Source organism: Coffea arabica, chromosome 11e (genome assembly GCF_036785885.1).
Source record: "Coffea arabica cultivar ET-39 chromosome 11e, Coffea Arabica ET-39 HiFi, whole genome shotgun sequence".
Taxonomy (NCBI): Eukaryota; Viridiplantae; Streptophyta; class Magnoliopsida; order Gentianales; family Rubiaceae; genus Coffea; species Coffea arabica.
The window spans coordinates 18,639,020-18,651,425 of record NC_092331.1 but is presented as its reverse complement, the minus strand read 5'-3'; the positions used below and the strand labels follow the sequence as shown (position 1 = coordinate 18,651,425).

At 36.6% G+C, this 12,406-nt stretch overlaps 3 protein-coding genes and 1 pseudogene across 3 annotated transcripts; 2 read left to right on the top strand and 2 right to left on the bottom strand.

The window, feature by feature from the left end:
* Nucleotides 1-265: 265 nt before the first annotated feature.
* LOC113717681 (auxin-responsive protein SAUR22-like) lies at nucleotides 266-940 on the bottom strand. Its single transcript, XM_027242462.2, has 2 exons — nucleotides 741-940; nucleotides 266-377 (listed from the first exon to the last, which is right to left on the bottom strand). The coding sequence occupies exons 1-2, from the start codon at nucleotides 938-940 to the stop codon at nucleotides 266-268; spliced, it is 312 nt and encodes a 103-aa protein (XP_027098263.1).
* A 2,637-nt stretch (nucleotides 941-3,577) lies between these two features.
* Nucleotides 3,578-4,167, top strand: LOC113718723 (auxin-responsive protein SAUR22-like; annotated as a pseudogene).
* Nucleotides 4,168-7,243: 3,076 nt separating this feature from the next.
* On the top strand, nucleotides 7,244-7,753 carry LOC113718681 (auxin-induced protein 15A-like). The gene has a single exon (XM_027243569.2). It carries the CDS (start codon nucleotides 7,329-7,331, stop codon nucleotides 7,593-7,595), a length of 267 nt encoding a protein of 88 aa, XP_027099370.1. The 5' UTR covers nucleotides 7,244-7,328; the 3' UTR covers nucleotides 7,596-7,753.
* A 3,747-nt stretch (nucleotides 7,754-11,500) lies between these two features.
* LOC113719407 (uncharacterized) lies at nucleotides 11,501-12,406 on the bottom strand. The gene has a single exon (XM_027244616.1). It carries the CDS (start codon nucleotides 12,404-12,406, stop codon nucleotides 11,501-11,503), a length of 906 nt encoding a protein of 301 aa, XP_027100417.1.

The window sequence follows — 12,406 nt, the reverse complement described above, 5'->3', positions numbered from 1 at the left end:
GTAGACTAAAGTTAGAATTTTGCTATACTCATGGAAATTGGATAGAATTTTTGCAGTATATCAAAGAAAGACTCGTACAGTGGGGGCAGAAGCCCCATGTTTAGAAAGTAAGATTCTGTTGAAATGGTGCTTTTGATTAAATAGTTTCACTGCTCTCATTTAAAGGCAACTGTACAAAATCAATCTGCTTGCTCTACATTACAAAATTTGTGCTTTCTTATACCAACTAATTACAAGTATTGTCTATTAATGCTTGCCAGCTCAGCTAACTCAAACTTCTGCCCAAGCGAGAAGTGAGGTTGATGAACATGTCTTCTCTGCAGGGGATTGTCAAACCACCCATTGGATGATCACAACCAAATTCTTCCTCATCTTGGCTTAGTAACCATGGTTCGCCGTTGTGGGTCGTAGCTACGTCGTGGTCTCGATTGTTTTACATCTGTCGCAGTATATCGATTGAATATCAGGTGATACGCACATTATATCACATACGATTTTTCAAAAAATCTGAAAAAATTACTAAAATTAGAAAATATCAAAAAAGACACAATCTGAAAAAAATATCCGAGTCGACTCGGATATAAAAGTCGATACCAAGCATCACGGATTCAAGTCAACCAAGTTAGAGCGAGTCGCCTTAGATATGGTAATATCCGCGATTTGGGGATCGATATCGTACAGTCCCTTTGGTCCAGTTACGACTCAACCGATTCATATTGGAATCGGTCAATATTTCGAACCATGTTAGTAACTCTTGGAATGCAGGCTCATTCAGGTAAGCAACGTGAATTATAAATTGCTTCTCTTTACTTTCTCCAACATAAACCGCTAAATAGCCTCTTGGAACATCTACAGAAGCTGAAATGGCAGCAGTAGATGTCAATACAGAGCACCTAAGAATTTGCTCAGCTTGAATAATACGAGGAAGATGGATAGCCATTGTTTTACAGGATGCTTCCCTGTATTTAACCAGATGAAGAAAAATATAAGGATTTAAAGGAAAAGGAAAGCTTTTGTAAAATGTTTCTGAAGAGCTAATATATGAGCATATATATAGGAGAATGACCATTTTGTTTATGTGGTAAAGAGGCTTTTCTTTGGATATCAAAGACTGGAGTGATGAGATTGAGCCATTATCATTATCACATGGTTTTGCCTCTCAACCAATGATCAAGAATATAGAACCATTTATCCTTTTGAAGTGTAGCAGGGCGTACAACTTTGTTGAACATATAGCAAGGAGGACCCATTTTGAACTTAAGGTATCAAGACTAAGAGATCAATGATTTCACACCTGAAATTATTAGACCAGAGAACCTTTTTACCAGCTAAATTTTAATGTAATCTCAAATGGATTTACAAATTTGGCAAACACTGAAGGACGAAAGTTAGTACCTAATGTGGGCTTGTTCACTATTTGTCCTACAGTTAATTTAAGTTTAATGTTGTCGACATACCATTTTGAACTTAAGGTATCAAGACTAAGAGATTCAATGATTTCACACCTGAAATTATTAGACCAGAAAACTTTTTACCAGCTAAATTTTAATGTAATCTCAAATGGATTTACAAATTTGGCAAACACTGAAGGACGAAAGTTAGGACCTAATGTGGGCTTGTTCACTATTTGTCCTACAGTTAATTTAAGTTTAATGTTGTCGCACAGAATGCAATCGACATATCACTTTGAACTTAAGGTATCAAGACTAAGAGATTCAATGATTTCACACCTGAAATTATTAGACCAGAAAACCTTTTTACCAGCTAAATTTTAATGTAATCTCAAATGGATTTACAAATTTAGCAAACACTGAAGGACGAAAGTTAGTACCTAATGTGGGCTTGTTCACTATTTGTCCTACAGTTAATTTAAGTTTAATGTTGTCGCACAGAATGCAATCGATATACCTTGCTAAATCATTACATACATCAAACAGATAGACAGGACATTACAGCGTTTAAATTCATTACAGTGAGACAGCATTGTCAAATAACAGGGACTCCCATGTAATGGCTGTTTTACAAAAGCACTCTAGAAAAGTACCAATTGTAACATCTTTGAAGCAAAATCTGCTCGGTGTAGCTACATACATCAACCTGGAATTGAAAGAAAATCAACTTTAACATTTTGAAACTTTCTGAAGATATGAAGTGGCCGGGCTTGCTGTCACCTCATGGAGGGAAGGAACGTCAGAAATCCACAGTTTCACACTTCCTTTTTGGCTCATCCTTACTCTTTCAGTTCTTGAAAACTGTCCGACTATTTTTTTGTTTATTTTTTTCTAATTTGTGTTCTCTTTAAATGTTGATATACATGTACTTCAGTAACTTGGATGGGAAATGTTGATATAGTAAGGCTTTTAGTTTATTTTGTGAATAGACAAGCTTGGATTGAATGGTTGCATACTTTATCCAATCGATATATTAGCGAATAAAGAGTAGAGTACATTGATACCCGTTAACTGTTATATAAGCAGTTTGGCATAATATGAATAACCATCAACCAACATGATATGCATTACTTGTCTCTGCAGAACTAAGGGATGTTCATTGTGTTACTGGTTTATGGCAATTATACATGGATGCCCAACTTGTGTAAACAATTGGTTTAGTATATACATGTACTTCAGTAACTTGGATGGGAAATGTTGATATAGTAAGGCTTTTAGTTTATTTTGTGAATAGACAAGCTTGGATTGAATGGTTGCATACTTTATCCAACCGATATATTAGCGAATAAAGAGTAAAGTACATTGATACCCGTTAACTGTTATATAAGCAGTTTGGCATAATATGAATAACCATCAACCAACATGATATGCATTACTTGTCTCTGCAGAACTAAGGGATGTTCATTGTGTTACTGGTTTATGGCAATTATACATGGATGCCCAACTTGTGTAAACAATTGGTTTAGTATGTGGAACCATCGACAAACATCATATGCCTTGCTTGTATTTGCTGAACTTCGAGCATACAAGATAATGCTAAGAATGTACAATTAATTACTTCTAGCTAAGGAATTTGGCTTAATATCTAGAACAATCAACTGACTTTATATGCCTTGCTTGTTGCTGCTGAAATATGTGATCCTCATTATATGCCTTGGGTTAATTACTTCTTCTCTTTTTGTACAAAATGATTTTGCAAACGGGAAGTTTTCAGTAGGGAGATTCGTTGCATCCTATTCAATGACACCAAACTTAAAAATTTAACTGTAGGAGAAATAATGAATTAGCCAAAATTCCATTAGGTACTTATTTTCATCCTTCAAAGTTTGCCAAATTTGTAAATTACCTTGAGATGAAAGTAGGATTTAGCAGGCAAAAAAGTTCGTTAGCTAATAAATTCTGGTGTGCAATCATTGCCTGAGCTTTGATAGATTAAGTCCAAAAGGGGGTCCCCCTTGCTCCATGTTCAAGAAAGTTGTAGGCCATGGTACACTTCAAAAGGATACGTGGTTCTAAATTCTTGATCATTAGTTGAGAGGCAAAACCATGTGATAATGGTGATGGTTCATTAGCTTCTGTCTTTGATGTCCAAGGAAAAGCCTCTTTACCACATAATAGTACTGGTCGTCTGTTCTATATATACACTTGTTTGATTAAGTTAACACACATCTTCACAAGCATTAAAGAAATCTTTCTATCTTTGTTTGATTTAATTACAAGAAAGCATCCTGTAGAACAATGGCTATCCGTCTGCCTCATATTATTCAAGCTAAGCAAGTTCTTAGGCGCTCTAAATCAACATCCAATGCTGCTATTTCAGGTTCTGTAGATGTTCCAAAAGGCTACTTAGCAATATGTTGAAGAAAGTGAAAGGAAGCGATTCGTGATACCCATTGCTTACTTGAATGAGCCTGCGTTCCAAGATTTGCCAAGCCAAGCTGAGGGAGAATTTGGTTTTGATCATCCGATGGGGGGGTTTGACAATCCCCTGAAGATTGGCAATCCCCTGCAGAGAAGACATGTTCATTGATCTCCCTTCTCGCTTGGGTAGAAATATGAGTTTGCCGAGCTGGTGCACATTATTAGACAATACTACTAGTTAATTAAGATATCAGAGCACAATTTTGTAATTTAGAGCATGTAGATTGCTTTTGTACAGTTGCTTTTCTTTCATAAAGGCAGAACTTTATGATTATTTGATGCTTATTCTTTTCAATTATTTGTCGTTACAAGAATTCCCAAAAAAAAAAAAAAAATTTCTGGTAAGTGCTTTAAGTGCTGAAGATTTCTAAAACCCTTTCATTCTACACAAGTAATTGGGAAGGCATGGTGTCGGGACTCTTAAGCGTGAAAGCAGTCAAGAATTCTGATATCCTTCATTGGCAAAGTGAACCTTGGCCTACGGTGGGAAGAAACAGAATATAATTTACTGAACCTCTTGATGAATGACAAATTGTTTGATGGCATTCACCTAGCAAAGATTATGCCTATCAATAAATTATTGTTGGCTTCATGCTCACTCAGAATTAACCGCAGCATATGACATAAATCTCTTGCTGAAACTGCAGCTTCATGGTTGCTACACAGGCACGAATATCTGGTTGAGAGGACTACGGGAAACTTTCAACTTTGTTTTCTTTTTTACCACAGTCATGGTGATGTAATTTCAGATTGTATAATAGAAGAACAGCTCGTAAAAAGTTGGTGGACAAATCCCTGAATGAATTAACTTCAACATTTTGTACGGAATGCTGTGGCTTGACCTGCCGCCACATTATGGAAGGCAGGAATGTCAGTGATCCACTGTTCCACACTTCCTTCTTGTTCATACTTGCTCTTTCAGTTCTTGAAATTCATCTGACTTTTCCTTCCTTTCTGTTTTGTTCTCTTGAAATGTTTTATAGATGTTATTCAGTTACTTTGGCGGGACATATGACTGGCACTGCCTCATTTTACCTTTTCTGCACGTGATTTTATATGATTTTCAAAGTCCTTTTGTGTTTAATGTAGTTCCTCAAACCTGAGTTCCTTTTTTTTTTTTTTTTTTCTAATTCCTGATTCTGATTCTTAGCCTTAAGTTGCATTTAACAGAAAGGAGCCATTATCAATCTTGATCTGGTATGGACATAGTGAGGCTTTTTAGTTCATTCTTGGAAAAGACATGCTTGGTCACTTGCAAATTTGCATTCATGTTCTAATCATAATCCAGACTGATATATTGACGAGTAGAGTACACCAATACCCAATTTTTTAATTGTTATATAAGCAATTTGGCTTAATATGTAGAACCATCAACCGACATGATTTGCATAGCCTGTCTCTGCAGAGCTGTGTGATGCTCATTGTATTACTAGTTTATGTCAAGAATACACTGATACCCAACTTGTGTAAGCAACTGGCTTAAGATGTAATAGAACCATCAACAAACATGATATGCCTAACTTGTATTTGCTGAACATGGTGCATACAAGATGATGTTAAGAAAGCACTATTACTTGACTTCTAGTTAAGCAATTTGGCTTAATATCTATAACCATCAAACAACACTATATGCCTTGCATGTCCCTGCCGAAATATGTGATGCTCGTTATCCCACTTGTATACATCAATAGAACTACAATACCCAACTTGTCATGGAGAGAGAGTTTAGAACCACCAACCAACATAACATTCATTGCTTGTCTCTGTAGAACCATTTGATGCCCAGAAAACTTGCTAGTTTACATCACAAGAACATCTTCATGTGTCGAACCTCCTTTGCCTTTCAGCAGTTGTAACCAACTCCAAGGTTTGTGATCTTAGTGGCCACTTGGTGACTGCAATCTAACAACATAAAATGAACACTGGAGAAGTTGAGGCAAACAGCTCATGACATATAGGTTATCAATCCAAATCTGATAAATACACCTAAGGGGGCCACTTTGGTATGTTGTCACAGATTCATTACCATGGTCCATGACCTAGGTCTGATGGTTTTCTCAGGGAGGAACAGCCACATCATACTAAAACATATCATTTTCATATATGGACCACTATGTCAAATGTCTTTTACTGCCCTCACATATCAAAAGATCCTTCACCATCTTCTCCGCTAATCCCCGTACTGTTCATATCTGCTCCCATTCAAGCCAATCCAGCAAAACAAAAACTTTGTCTATGAAGTGCAAGTTTCAGTCGCAGTGAGCTTTAACCAAGAATAATGGGTATTCAAATACCACGAATTTTTCATTCTAAGCAGATTATGAATCGAGTTCTTTCAAATCCAGGATGTACAGATGTACCAAAAGGCGCCTTTGCTGTTTATGTGGGGAAAGCCAATAGGAAGAGATATGTGATACCATTATACTACCTTAACCATCCTTCATTTCACTGTTTACTGTTTACTACACCGGGCTGAAGAAGAGTTTGGATTCAGCCACTCTATGGGTGCTCTAACAATTCCACGCACTGAATAAATTTTTATCAAAAGTTTGTAGTTATATGACTTTCTCCAATTATTGATCATTAAATTATGACTTTTAGAATATCAAATTTGTTAGCAGAAAATGAAAAATGGAAAGTTGGAGCGAGAATAGGAGACTATACTGCCTCGTCAAATTAAGGGGATGTTTATTACTGGAGCATTTTCCATAGTTCATGTGTGATACCACATTCTCATTTACTCAGAGCTATGTCTGAAAGAAATCCTAAAGCTGAAAGGCATTAGCTACATGGCTTAGATTTAAGTTCAACTTGTGATTAAAATAATCTTGGACTTACTCAAAAAAAAAAAAAAAAGAAGATCTTGGAGGTTCAAGTATTCAGTAGGCCAGTAGATTGGTTGCTCGATATGCAACAATAGTAAAACTTACATAAATCAACTGTATGAGGAATACTGAATAAGCTCGCATTCCATTAGGCAGTGATTTTCACCCTTCATTGTTTGCCAAACTTGTAAATTATTTGGAGATGAAAAGCGGGATTTAACAGCTGAAAAAGCTTTGTAGCTACAATATCTGGTATGCAATCATTGAACGCTTCTCCCCAGTCTTGATTTCTTAATTTCTGTAGTCCTCACTGTTTCTTGTTGAAGGAAGTGGTAGGCCCTGATAGATTTCAATCAGCACATGGTTCTAAATTCTTGGTCATGAGTTGAAGACATAACCATGTGATACCTCATCAGCTATTGTCAATAATATCCATCAAAATGCCTCATTGGTCATTACCACATATATAGCATTAAGATAACATATTCGTGATTCTTCTATATATACCCTTCTAACTTGTCTGATCAACATAAGCTATCACAAATACTGATTTAAGCTTTTTCTACTTTGTCCCGTAAGTCTTCCTACCTTTTTTTCGTTCAACCTATACAACAAACCATTCAGCAGAGTAATGGCCATCCGCCTGCCTCGTATTATTCAAGCTAAGCAAATCCTAAGACGGTCTTCAAAGGATGTTTTGAAGGGCTACATTGCGGTGTATGTTGGAGAAAGTGAAAAGAAACGATTTGTGGTTCCCATTTCTTACCTGAATCAGCCTGCATTCCAAGAATTGTTGAGTCAAGCTGAGGAAGAATTTGGCTTTGATCATCCAATGGGGGGTTTGACAATCCCTTGCAGAGAAGACAAGTTCATTGATGTGACCTCTTGCTTGAGTTAAAACATGACTTAGGAGCACTGGTATGCAAAATTAGAGAATAGTAGTAGTTGATAGCAAGGCACAATTTTTGTAACGTAGAAAACAGATTAATGTTGTACAGTATTTTCTTCCATCAAACAGGAGGATTATGAATAATAGCACCTTCTTATTCTGCACTCTCTCACGCTTTTTCTAATCCCTTGTAAGCATGAAATTTGATTGGAAAAGGAAGAAAAGGAAATGCAGTCCATACTTCAAAACAGATGAAGATCTAATTGATGAGGGAAATGAAGAACTATAATTCTTTTTGTTCCTTAACCTATCAAGCTAATGATCTTCCAACAATCTTCCCCTCTCCCCTCTGATCCATCATCCATCCATCATGAAATTGAAAGTTAATATCAAAAAGAGAATGGACCAAGTTGATAACCTTATTTGGAAAATCATTATTTTACTAATACATCGATAGTCATCTGTGGTGTTTTCGCTGAACAGGGGAAAAAAAAAGTAAATGTAGCAATGAATAATCAAAAACGTTTCTTTAAATGCATGTTAGCTCCCCATATTACTTTGTTAAATGTTCAAAATAAGTGTTGCTGATCATAAAGCAGACAAGGAAAAGAGTTCCAAATGGGCTGGGATCTAAAGCAGCAAAACTAAGTAGCTCAGGAATCTTCTGAAGCATAGCCATTTCTTCTTCTTTTAAGGACACCTATGCTTCAATTCCATCACCAGATCTTGTATCCATGAGGATGAGCATAGTTGTTAGTCCAATTTCGTCTTTACCAGCACTTCCGATAGATGCTCAAATGGGCTTCCCCCATCAAAAATCTGCTTTATTGATTCCATTATTGCGAAGACTCAACACAGCCAAGCATTCAACATCAAGATTGCCACTAAGTAGTTGTTCCAATTCTTTCAAATGCTTCATTAGATTGGTCAGAGACCCGTTTTCACTTTAACTCTTCAAGAAAAACGTTGTCCATTTTATGATACACCTAACCATCAAGGGCAAATCAAGATCTGAATTTGGCATGCATTGAGCATATGTTCCCCGTAAGATGTTGCCAATGGAATAACATGGCAAAGGTGGGGATATTTTGGCTTCAAATTCACCGCAAAAGTTAAAATAGACTGTTTTGTATTCCAAATCTTTGCTTGAAATGTGGCAATTACGCATCGCCAGATAAGTCCTCCTGCAATTGTAGCACGACTGGCATTTGTAACATTTGATGCAGCATTGATAGATATATCTTCTAGACAGTGGCGGAGCCAGAAAAATTCTTAGTAGGGGCAAAAGCAACACTAAAATTTTTACCTACTCTTTTTCTAGTTTTTTAAGCAAAAAAAAAAAAAAAAAATTCACCAACAAGTACAAATGATGCATTTATTCCATGAAAAACATAAAAAGATAAATTTAAAATTATTAATGTAATAATAATTTTATTTCAAAAACAGACTAAACTATTTATAACTGCTCACTGCGAGTTTTTATATTTTGATAACTAACTTGGTTGTGGAAGTAAGAAAGGCTCTGGTTGTGGAGGGAAAATGGGGGATCAGTGGAGGGAAGGGAAATTGGGAAGTAGGGACAAAGGAAGTGAATAATATGATTGGATGAATTGATCAAAAGAAAGATTAGCTAGCTGCTTGGTTGTGGAAGGTAGTGGCTCTTGGTTGTGGGGGGAAAATGGGGGACTAGAGGAGGGAAGGGAAACTGGGGAGTGGGGTCCAAAAAAAATAAATGATATAATTGGTACTTGCTAGTTGAAATGAAAACATTTTTTTGTAACTTATTTCAAATGGAATTTGTGTCTCACGTATTTTTTTAGAATTTTAGTTTATGAATTAATTTAAAAATTATGTAATTCTTTCACATCTTTTAAAAAAAAACTCTGAGGACAAACTTAAAATTATATCAAAATTGTAGAGTATTATAGGAATTTAAGGGGGGCGATGGGCCCGTGCCCCCAGTGCCCCCCTTAAATCCGCCCCTGCTTCTAGAGCAGCCAAGGCAGATGCATGAAACACAAATCTCCTTGTTACAGATTTAGATTGCTTGGATTGAGGAGGCGGCAAAATTGAAGTGTTGTAAAGTAAATCCCGGATTCAGATGAAAACTCGAGGATGAAAAAAACCTTGGGCTAATTTCTTCTGATGATCCACGAGCTGTAGCCGCCCATGCAGTGACAAATTTCACTAGTGACCGGCCATACATGACCGTATCCAATTGCGGTTCCACCAGACAGGGGTTTGTCCTTCTTAAATTCCTATAATACTTCTACAATTTTGATATAATTTTAAGTATGCGTCCATAGTTTTTTTTTAAAAGATGTGAAAGAATTACGTAATTTTTTAATTTAGTTCATAAACAAAAATTCTAAAAAGATATGTGGGGCACAAATTCCATTTGAAATAAGTTACAAAAAAATGTTTTCATTTCAACTAGCAAGTACCAATTATGTCATTCACTTTCTTTGGGCCCCACTCCCCAATTTCCCTTCCCTCCTCTGGACCCCCATTTTCCCCCCACAACCAAGAGCTACTACCTTCCCCAACCAAGCAGCTAGCTACTCTTTCTCTTGATCAATTCATCTAATCATATTATTCACTTCCTTTGTCCCCACTTCCCAATCTCCCTTCCCTCCACTGGTCCCCCATTTTCCCTCCACAACCGAGAGCCATTCTTACTTCCACAACCAAGTTAGTTATCAAAATATAAAAACTCGCATTAAACAATTGTAGTTTAGTTTGTTTTTGAAATAAAATTATTATTACATTAATAATTTTAAATTTATCTTTTTATGTTTTTCATGGAATATATGCATCATTTGTACTTGTTGGTGAAATTTTTTTTTTTTTTTTTGCTTAAAAAACTAGAGAAAGAGTAGGTAAAAAATTTTAGTGTTACTTTTGCCCCCACTAAGAATTTTTTCTGGCTCCGCCACTGCCACCAGAGTCAAAATGTTTACCCGTACCATTACTACTTAAGTTTGGTTCCAATTCTTCAGAACATGGATGAAATGGAACCAGACGATGTATCAATTTTTGTTGTAGGTGTCTAAGGAAATCAAAGAGTTTAGTCTTCACTCGGACTTTGACGTAATAGAGGCCTTCATCATTACAATAAACGTGAAGAATGTCTTTGACTTTACCACCTAGAGGGAAGAAGTGGACTAAAGTTCTTGATAAGGATTGTTTCAACGGTAGCCTTCTCTCTAAATGTCAGATTTTTTATGGTTCTTCAAGAAACAAACTAATGGTGAACATAAATATGGGGAAGAAGTTGATCCACAGTAGGGAAAAGTTTGAAGCTTCTAAGATGATGTGGGGTTGGAGATGCTACTTTAATGTTTTCCTTGGACTTGATTTCAATCTCCTCCTCCTTCATTCTTTGACTATTAGTGTCACAACTCCAAAATGGAAGATCACCAAGATTTTTCATTAGTTCTCTTTTGTGCAACAACTAAATTCTTTGGAAATGCCTTTTAGAAAGGAAGGGGTGAGAAGGAAGGGAGACAATGAGAATTAAACCCCAATGACACTTGTTCAAAAAAAACAAAAAAAAAGAGAAAAAAAGAATTCCTAGCAGCTTTATTGAATGGAGATTCTTAACAGTATCAAAGAAATAAGTCTACTAGTGATGCACAATCAGCCAAATGAGTGAATAAAAAATTTCATTTGATTGCGAATAAAATGCAGAAAGCTACTTCTAGAATTCTTCGGACTTTCAGTACTTGAAAATATTCTAACAATACCCCACCATTTTCAACATATTGAAAATTTCTTTGTGAATCACTGAAAAATTCTGATAATCTATACATAAGCAATCGTATCTTTCAATTGAACCACCATCTTAGTGTTAATTGATTATAACTTGTTAATACTACTTTTTTTTTCCACAAACGATAACAACTTTATAGATGTTAACACTTGATCCTACAAGGATTACTTACAAAATGAGCATAAGCCCTGTCATCTAATCTATTAGCCTCCTTTAACCAGTTTGGGCACTGATTTACCCAATTAACATCATTAACTAGCTGAGAAGCAAAACATGCTAGCCTATGACTTGCTGTATTAAGAGATCTAGGCATCCAAGAAATCGTGCAGTAGTCAAAAACTTGAACCATATCTGCAATGTCTTCCAGGATGGTTGCTAGGATTCCATCTTGAACATTGTTGCCATTAATGTAGTCAGTAGCCGTTTTACAGTCTGAGAAGATGGCTATCTTCCCCCAACCTTCTTCAGGAGCCATTTGGAGAGCTAATCTAACGATTAAAGTTTCTTCCATTAGAGCATCCCCCTTCTTCTGCTCTACTACTCCCCTTGCTCTAATAATCTCGCCTGTCCAATGCCTAGCCACTATTCCCTTCCCTGTTCTTATCGTTCTCGCATTAAGGGCTGCATCTGTACTAATTCTAATAACTCCATCTAGCACTGGTTCCTTCCCTGGTTTAGGCTTGCCCGTATCTCCTGCCGTCTTTTTGTACCCCTCCTCCTGTTGCCTCACTTCCTCATACTCCTGCCATTCTTGTTGTGCTTTCAAACATATCTCCTTTGCCTCCTTCCTTTTTTGCTCAAAGGCCACCTTGTTTCTTGCTTTCCAAATGTTCCACATGATGTTTGCTGTTAGACTTATGTGCTCTGTCCCAGACTCCTTAGTTCCTGTCTGCGCCACCGCCTCCCACCATCTCCATAGATTATCTTGTAGTTCTCTCAGCCCCTCCCATCTGACTGATGCCAATTTCCATACAAATTGAGCTCTTGGGCAAGTGAAAAGCATATGCTCGACAGTTTCTATTTCATCTCCACAGACAGGACATATCAT

Bases quoted from the DNA above. Each gene is read 5' to 3' on its own strand.
- LOC113717681 (XM_027242462.2), bottom strand. From the start codon at position 940: ATGGCTATCCATCTTCCTCGTATTATTCAAGCTGAGCAAATTCTTAGG. The intron at 378-740 runs GTTCGAAATATT...ATGGTTACTAAG, and splicing joins TTCCAAGAGTTACTAACATG to CCAAGATGAGGAAGAATTTG.
- LOC113718681 (XM_027243569.2), top strand. From the start codon at position 7,329: ATGGCCATCCGCCTGCCTCGTATTATTCAAGCTAAGCAAATCCTAAGA.
- LOC113719407 (XM_027244616.1), bottom strand. From the start codon at position 12,406: ATGATATGTCCTGTCTGTGGAGATGAAATAGAAACTGTCGAGCATATG.